Source organism: Pinus tabuliformis, chromosome 3_1 (genome assembly GCF_031772625.1).
Source record: "Pinus tabuliformis cultivar Carrire ecotype Pingquan chromosome 3_1, CPIR1, whole genome shotgun sequence".
NCBI lineage: Eukaryota > Viridiplantae > Streptophyta > Pinopsida > Pinales > Pinaceae > Pinus > Pinus tabuliformis.
Window position 1 is genome coordinate 788,499,796 of NC_142301.1, and position 8,409 is coordinate 788,508,204.

The 8,409-nt window shown below is 37.5% G+C and overlaps 2 protein-coding genes across 10 annotated transcripts; both read left to right on the forward strand.

The window, feature by feature from the left end:
• Window positions 1–1,295: 1,295 nt before the first annotated feature.
• Window positions 1,296–5,993, forward strand: LOC149189797 (ubiquitin-conjugating enzyme E2 22-like). Of its 9 annotated transcripts, none has more exons than XM_089411934.1 (7): window positions 1,296–1,606; window positions 1,748–1,806; window positions 2,825–3,081; window positions 4,158–4,302; window positions 4,467–4,544; window positions 4,739–4,851; window positions 5,931–5,993. In XM_089411934.1, exons 3-7 carry the CDS (start codon window positions 3,079–3,081, stop codon window positions 5,946–5,948), a joined length of 357 nt encoding a protein of 118 aa, XP_089268060.1. In that variant the 5' UTR covers window positions 1,296–1,606; window positions 1,748–1,806; window positions 2,825–3,078; the 3' UTR covers window positions 5,949–5,993. The 9 variants fall into 9 exon arrangements, with proteins under 9 accessions (XP_089268060.1, XP_089268062.1, XP_089268057.1 ...); XM_089411936.1 differs by lacking the exon at window positions 5,931–5,993 and adding an exon at window positions 4,999–5,816 and having other exon boundaries at window positions 4,467–4,487; XM_089411931.1 differs by lacking the exon at window positions 5,931–5,993 and adding an exon at window positions 4,999–5,814 and having other exon boundaries at window positions 1,296–1,633.
• A 505-nt stretch (window positions 5,994–6,498) lies between these two features.
• Window positions 6,499–7,696, forward strand: LOC149189798 (alcohol dehydrogenase-like). Its single transcript, XM_089411939.1, has 3 exons — window positions 6,499–6,735; window positions 6,882–7,043; window positions 7,230–7,696. Exons 1-3 carry the CDS (start codon window positions 6,706–6,708, stop codon window positions 7,347–7,349), a joined length of 312 nt encoding a protein of 103 aa, XP_089268065.1. The 5' UTR covers window positions 6,499–6,705; the 3' UTR covers window positions 7,350–7,696.
• Window positions 7,697–8,409: the final 713 nt, after the last annotated feature.

Consider the following 8,409-nt stretch of genomic DNA (forward strand, 5'->3'; position numbering starts at 1 on the left):
AATTGAAAATGTACAATGGACATTGAACCAACATTATCAGAACCAAACTAGTCATTGAACCAATCCACCCCAAAACTTAGAATAGGAAAAAAACAAACCAAAAAACTTGTTGACCAAAAAATACATAAATATTCAAATTTGAAAAAAATACATAAATATTCATGTGCATCTATATGAATCCAAAGAATTACACAAAAATATGCAAAGTTTCTTGTAAATATAACAAGGGTGCATATAACAAAAATAACATCGAGTGCAATCCATTTTTAAACCAAAAACACATCAACAAAGAGGCTCTAGATGATCTCTATAGTCCAAAGAAAATCATGATACAACAAATATCTACATATCATCAAAATCATTTCCTATATTGGAATCGCCATCCTTATCATTAATACCAACCTCTAAGCATTAAAAGAAGATAGAAAAATGTTAACATGTAAAATCGAGATTTTGTTGGAGTGATGGGTCATGACAATTGAGTTCAACAATCAATGCCATGAACATTGAGGTACATAGAGGGTTTGGTGCTCTTGATTAAATGCTAGTTTCATACCCTCATACATAATAAATCCAATGGAAACATTGTAGTCCCCCAATCCTAAAATCTTAAAACTGGTTAAATCTACTGAATTTTGAATGGAATTTAAAATTATTTTTTTCCATATGAAATCCAATGATATTGGAACCACTCTCAAACATTCTACAATAATTAAAAGTCATGTTAAGAAATGTAAATAAAAGTGACATTTTACTTTAATAATTTAACATTATCATTAATTACATAGTATTAGTAAAGTCCTGGGATTGAATATCAAACAACTAAAAAAACATTTTCCCATACATCTCAACGCACATGGAAAACTTGGATAGCCCACCATCTGGGGCACATCCCTATAAAACACCCATTGTTTTTGTACCATCAACATTTTTTTATCTCTAAAAATCATTTCCATAGATATTGCATTTTCAAATTATTCTTTTGAGTAGATGGAAAGAGATCATTTCCACAAATAAATTTATTTCATAGATATTGCATTTTCACATTATTCTTTTGAACCAATTGAAATAATTGGTGGTGAAAGTAATAATCAACATTTATTTCATTAGGCCGATAGGCCTTCCTTTGGAACAGACTTTCGTCGTTCCTTTGGCTCTCGTGCTGACACGTGGCATTGGATTCTGAATGGCTCCTTTGTTCCTCATACTGACACGTAGCATCAGATTCTGAATGGCATAACCAGGAGTTTTTCAGTCTCGTGCAGCTAGCGTCAGAATAGAGCGGGACAGTTCTGCGAGGGAATGGCAGGTCGTGTTAACTTCCTGCAGTTATCTTCCCAATCTACAGCTCCGTGATTCGTGCTCTATCTACTCGATCTCTGTTCCATGCTGCTTAATTATTTCACTCTTTTCCGATTCTTCCCAGGCTCGCTCGCCTGCAGATTACCCTGACGGATTCTAGCGAGGAGTCGTCTGCCTGCCGGAATCCGGTGACTCCGCACGGCCTCTGCCCTGCCGTGGTCTTCCGCGTCGGCGCTTCTTCTCTTCTGCGATAAGCGGGGTTTGGAGCGGGAATTTTCCATTAGGTTCGGACCGTCTCTTTGAAGTAAACTTCAGCTTTCTTTAATACTGTGTCAGCACTCTGATACTTGTTTTCCCTCTTTCTGTTAATCGACTGGAGTTGCTTTCTTTAATACTGTGTTGGTACTCTGATAATTGTCATCTTCTTTCTGTTAATCGACTGCAGGCTTGCCGTTGAGGGTTTGACAGAGCTCGATTTCAGTGAAGTGAATTATCGTCTAAACGGTAAGTGTCTGGAATTCTCTTCAGCTGACGTTAATTTGTTGTCTTGTGTTTTCTGTGAAATTGTGTTTGAATTGAATGCATGGGCCGATCTTCAGTTTCTTCTGTTTTCGGGGTTCGGACTAGACAATCGACAGAAATGCTAGCGCAAGCTAAAACGGATCCAACGAATCTTCACTTCTGAATCTTGTTTCGCAGCTTGCGAGGGTTTCGGTATGGGGTTCGGTTCCTTTGCCGCACTCTGAATCGGCTCTATCTTGCGTCATTTTGGCCCCGGTTTCAAGTGGGCTAGGGTTTTATGTCATGGGAATCGGTTAATTTTGTTGATTGAGGCTTTGAGAATTCAATTCAGTAGACGAGGTCTTTTTTAGATTGCTGCTTGGTTTTTTGGCCCTGGTTTCAGAGATTCGTTTCTGATATCTTTCGGGAGTTGCATCTTTTAAGGCCTTTGCAAATATGGGCATTGAAATTTGCGTTCTGGGCTTTTTTAAGCATGTGAATTACTGGAATTGTTGATTATTCGTATGCACAAATATAACTTTACATTCATGGAGAAATCCGGGCAAGACAACCTTTCTTTGTAGAAATTCAGTTTATCTTTCTTTAGATTTCTCACAAGTAGAAGAATTCACGACTTCTTGTATTTCTTTTAAATTTTAATTGGTTCTGTTTTGGGGTTTTCTATAAGGTCATGGTTTCGAGTCTTGTGGAATCATCGCCTGCATTTGCTGGGTGGGTGGTCACAGGCTCGAAAACTCTTCCTTGCACCCACTTTTTTAAGTTGCACACATGAGTACAAATTTTCTGGATTCACACGTCGAAAAGACAATGCGAGCCCTGTGACCGGGTGTCACTGAAACTGACCCTATATATATTGGCTTTAATTCATGGTTATGCTAAGAAAACAGAACTACGGAAGCAAAATGCATAAACTAGATGACTTTCTGATTGTCATTATTTGGTGGGAGTTCGTGCATGGACTCGAAATTTAACATTCTGACATGGATTCTGAAATATGTAGATATTGCCTTCCGTCCAAATTCAAGTGTGATTGGAAGATCAACCGCTCGAAAGAGATCATGTATGTGAATGCTGAGACAGTTTTGGACAACTTTTGATCATCTTGCCGGTACATACAGCTGAAGACAGAGATAACCTGAAAAGAGATATTTTCTTGTAAAGAAGAACCAAAGGTGTGGACAGCCAATTTTAGGGTTTTCAGAAATTTGGACAAGCATTATATGCGCTGTAGTAAACTATTTTGCTTCTGATTTCATGGTAAGTAAAATATGCCTTCTGTTTTCAAGGTGGAAAATTATTTTATTATAAACGAGTTGCATTTGTTTGCTTTCTCTGTTTTTCTCGGTGCTTCCTGGTTCCATATTCTTTAGTGAAAAATCTTTCATGATGAAACGTTAAAGTTAAGCAGGAATTGTGGTAACTTTTAACTGATTTTACCTGCAATATTAGGGTTTTATTTTTCTTCTAAGATCGGTAGGTGGAAACTCTAAACAATTGTGACAAATCATAATACGGGCAATTATGTTAATGCTGTGCACATTTTGCACCCCGATACATTTGGTCAATATGGATAGAAATGAATACTTGGCTCCTTTATCTTGTCACATTTGGTCAATATGGATAGAAATGAATACCTGGCCCCTTTATCTTGTCATGGCGAGTGGTTTTTATTCCTTGACTATGTTATCTATTCTTTTCCCTTGCCACATTCTTTAACTGAAGTTGTCATTCTTACCTTACCTGCTAGATAGGGAGGGTTCCCTCCACCAAATCAGCAAGTAGATGTTTTCAGCCATTGCTACAAGTTGAATTCCAGGCAAATTGTATCAGTGGGACATGGCAGAAATTTTGACCCAACTGATGGATGATGGGACCTTTTAGCTCCTTATGCATAGATTTGTTTATTTTTTACTGCAAGAAAGTCGGTTTTCCTTTCAAAAGTAAAAACCTTACATCAGTAAATAGATGGGGCCTTTCAGCTCTTACTACCATTTGCATATACATAAATAGCTATCAGTAATTGGCATGTTGTGAATGTTTACCAATACATATATTTTTGGCATAGTTTTGTTTCTTCAGCACTGCAAGAAAGTCCCTTTTCCTTTCATCTCCTCAATGCTTAAATTAAAGGTGCAGAGTTCCAACTAGTCTTCAATTTACAGAATGTAAAACCCCAACATCCTAGACAGTGGTGCATATTGCATGTAGGCTGTTATATTTTTTTAGTTGCTTATGATCAGTTAATATGGTTGCTGTCAGGCGTAGATTATTGCGATGCTTTCCATTTTGAAGTAGATCTTCATACATAAATACATTTAAATTTTCTGTTACAGGCTGAAAACGAGAACCTCCCACCCAGGGTGATAAAAGAAATTGCAAAGGAGCTGAAGAGTCTCGATGAATCACCTCCCGGAGGTATAAAAGTGGTGGTGAATGATGACAACTTTTCGACCATATTTGCGGACATTGAAGGACCAGGTACATTATAAATGAATAATTCAGCAAGCACAATGCAATATATTTTGGATGTTCAATGCTTGAGAAAGGGATCATTTGTTCATAAGTTTCATTATTTTTTTGCATGGTTATTACTAGATTTTTTAAGCATAGCTATATTTACATGTTGATGCTTTTTATTGCAGCTGGCACTCCATATGAATCTGGTGTTTTTCGAATGAAACTGGTTCTAACTCCTGATTTTCCCAACTCTCCTCCCAAGGGTAATTGTTGATCCTTATGATGCTTCATCCTATTTTCATTCTCTTAAATGGATATTATATTTGCTTTAGAAGGACATCCTTTCTGTTTTTCTGCTTACTGCTTATCTAAATCAAGTATAAGGGGGATGCATGACATGTAAAAACTGAGAAATAAACTTGTGTCATTTGATATTAATAATTGGCTTGGACTGCAGGGTATTTTGTCACAAAAATCTTCCACCCTAATATTGCAAACAATGGAGAGATTTGTGTCAATACTTTGAAGAAGGATTGGAATCCAACCCTTGGATTGCGACATGTTCTTCTTGTATGTGTTCATCCACTTATTAATTTAGCTTATTTATCATAATGTTTGTTAAGCATTGTAGTGTGTTACATTTGGCTGGACACAATTGTGCTTGTTCCATATTTTGTTTGAAAGATATTTGAAAACTGAATCTGCACATGAGAGCAGAACTCAATGGATTTTGCTCAGCCCTAGGTGAAAGGAAAACAAGTGGACCCTAATGGATCGGTGCAACACAGGGGCAGTTACTGTAAGCAGCAATTGAGCCCAGCAGAAGCATACGATGATCAATAAGAGTGCGGTGGCAGTTCTGAGTATTGCAAAGATTAACCAGTGAAGTTGTAGATCAGTAAATAACCAAATACAGTGTGTTGATGATCTCGAGTGAAGAAGGGGAAACACATCAACACTTTATCACACAATAGGAAACTAAGGAATAATTCCAAGCGATAGAACAAACCATAACACTAAGGAATTGCCCAGCAGTACATATATTGCTCACACAAAAGAATGAGCTACAACGAGGCATGGATTCAAGCGACATAAAGGCTTTCTGTAACTCAAGTAATGAGAATGGGTTTCTGGGCTCAACCTTACAAAGAATGAGTTTGTTTGGAACAAAACCTATATAGTTACATGACTCTTCGCAGACTCTCGAGTCACTGAGTCTACGTGATTCTCCACCCTAGATGAGTTGGTTTGAGCCAGACCCGGCAGTCTGCCCCAGAGCAAGATTGACCCTCCTGAAGCTACCTAACCCCTCCTAAATCTGCTGATTCTTGGCAGAAATTTCACTCAAACATAAAACTACTGAGTTATGATTTCAGGTTTGACTCTTGATTCTAGATTCTTGACAATGGACAGTTTAATGTTTGAGTACCTTCATTTATTTTGGTTCATGAATCTTAATTTCAATCTTCACGCCATGGCCCATGGTGGTTTTGATTCTTGATGGATGAATGGTGATTATGATTGATAGGGATCATATGATTGATTGTTGTTACTTTTGTGATAATGAGCAGATGTTAATGTCCAGTGTAAAGATAATGGTTTCTTTGACTGGAATTGTTGTGTAAAATTCTTCTCTGTTGTGGAATCAGGGATGGGTGCTACTTTGAACGCAGGCAAACCCAAGAAGGGTTCGATAGTAGCAGTGTTTGGCCCGGGGGCTGTTGGGCTTGTTGTAAGTACTAATAACAAGTGCCCTCTTTATGTTCCACTGTATGCATATTAGTATATGTTGCAGTTTTAAAGTCCTCAAACCTTTTTCTAGGGACTATTCTGTTCACTTCCCCTACCTGCATTTTCATTGGGACCAATATGATGAGGGTAGAGTTTAATTATATGTTAGCCTTCTGACCCGAGTTTAACTACGCAGGCTTGTGAAGGTGCAAGAATTGCAGGAGCTGCTCGAATAATTGGAATCGATTTCAATAATGAGAGATATGAACGAGGTAATTGTATATTTCCCACTTCCATTATTGGAAAATCTGTGTACATATGTTGATATGTTGACTTGTAGAATTGCCTTTTTAACCCTTTCTTGTAATCTTTCCTTTCTCAGCAAAACAATTTGGAGTAACGCAACCCTAAAGAGTACAAAAAACCTGTTCAGCAGGTAGGTTGAGCTGCCCAAAATGATCATAAAACTCTCTCCCAGATCAGAGTATTGGTTGCTTTTGACTAGTGTGGTACTTTAGTACTTAGGTGGGGGAGATTTTAAGTTTTCGCATGGAGTGCACTCATTCACCATCCATTCAAAGCAGTGTAGACTCTTAATTTCCAAACACTTATAAAAAATGTTTACAGGTAATTGCGAAAAAAACTGATGGAGGGGTGGACTGCAGCGTCGAATGCACAGGGAGTATTGAGGCCATGGTTCAAGCTTTGGAATGCTGCCATGATGTACTAGCTCTTGGTTTCCTTTGGTTTAAGATACATCAATCATTTCAATTCTAAGCTGTAGCTTTAAATTTTAAACTGATTGCTTCGATTTAATTAAGAAAATGCAGGCAATGCATATGTTTGTTATCAGAGTTCTGTTTTTGCAGGGTTGGGGTGTAGCCGTTTTAACAGGGGTCCCTCGTTCAGACGCAGTCTTTAAAACGAATCCTGTAAACTTTCTGAGCGAGAAAACGTTGAAAGGAACCTTCTTTGGAAATTATAAGCCTCGTACTGATTTTCCAGGCCTTGTAGAGATGTATTTGAATGGGGTAAGACTTCATAACATAGTTGTAACAGCTTATTCAAACCATAATTGTAGATAATACTGTGTGGTCATATTTCCCAGTTGTTTTTTTTTTGTCCGTACCATGACGGGAGCAATCTATGCTTATCATATCTAATTAGAGTTATAATTACGGTTTTAATCTTTCCTTCCTTGATTGTTAAATTTGCAGGAGCTTGGACTGGATAAATTTGTTACAGACAAGGTTTCTTTTGCTGACATCAAGAAGGCATTTGATCACATGCTTAAAGGAGAGGGTCTGAGAACTGTAATTAAAGTCATCCAGGATTAGTGACAAATATGAACACAGTTGGAATATCTCCAATGTTATGAAGGCATGCTGAACTATTTCAAACTGTTATGTGATTAATGTCGTGGCTTTTATGTGTAACTATGGTATGCAATTAAAGTCGTGGAAAGCATGTAAACAGTTATAATAATTTTAGGGTAAGTATGATGTTTAAGTTTTGACATTGCTTCCAAAACAGCCATCCAAAAGGTCATTACTATAATAGCTTGATTAGAAATAGATTGAATGAGAAGGTCCAGATGGGGTATTCAATCATCTCCATCCATCTGTTCTGCATCCTCAGTGCTTACTTGAACAATATATCAGCCTTCATATTTATCCCTTGCAGACACGCTGAAAAGATAATGACATGGAATTTTTCCTTGCTTCTCTAATTCCGTCCAATGATGGGCCAGCTGCAAATTTTCCTGATTGAAATTTCCATTTGACCTCTCTGCAATGTATTTGGAATCTCTTATCACCTATAGACAATTTAAACCTTTCTCTATTGCTATTTTCAGAATCTACCAAAAAGCATAAAGTTCTGCTCTGTTGTTTGATCCATCTCCTACAGCTCTGCTTTGAAACTGATCTCGTAATTGTCTCTTAAAGTAATGCCTCATGATCCACAATAGCTGGGATTACCTTGACAAGCCTCGTTGAAATAACTCCACACTATTGTTATATATATATATATATATTCAATCAATTAGTTTTGAGTATTTGCTTTCTAGATTGTTACCGTGACAAATCTAGGGTAATCCCTGACAAATTATGCTTGGGGCTATAATTGTGGAGCCATTGAGTGCAGAATTGATGCGTAGATCCTGTAGCAAGAGAGATCTGAACTGTGCAGGGCGATTGAAGTAGGCAAAGTGTCCAGGTTACAGATGTAGCGGCGAAGAGTGGCCAACAATGGGGTGGCACTAAAACTACTTATGTGATAGATATGGAAGAAGAAACTCATCACAATTTCGAAAGTATTCATATTTGCCATTTAAAATGTAAATTCTTCTGATTCCTTTTTCAAGAAAACAGTGGGAATTTATAGATTGTGTTTCTT

Bases quoted from the DNA above. Each gene is read 5' to 3' on its own strand.
- LOC149189797 (XM_089411931.1), top strand. The intron at 4,545-4,738 runs GTAATTGTTGAT...CTTGGACTGCAG, and splicing joins TCCCAACTCTCCTCCCAAGG to GGTATTTTGTCACAAAAATC. The intron at 4,852-4,998 runs GTATGTGTTCAT...ACATGAGAGCAG, and splicing joins GATTGCGACATGTTCTTCTT to AACTCAATGGATTTTGCTCA.
- LOC149189798 (XM_089411939.1), top strand. From the start codon at position 6,706: ATGGTTCAAGCTTTGGAATGCTGCCATGAT. The intron at 6,736-6,881 runs GTACTAGCTCTT...CTGTTTTTGCAG, and splicing joins CTTTGGAATGCTGCCATGAT to GGTTGGGGTGTAGCCGTTTT. The intron at 7,044-7,229 runs GTAAGACTTCAT...TTAAATTTGCAG, and splicing joins TAGAGATGTATTTGAATGGG to GAGCTTGGACTGGATAAATT.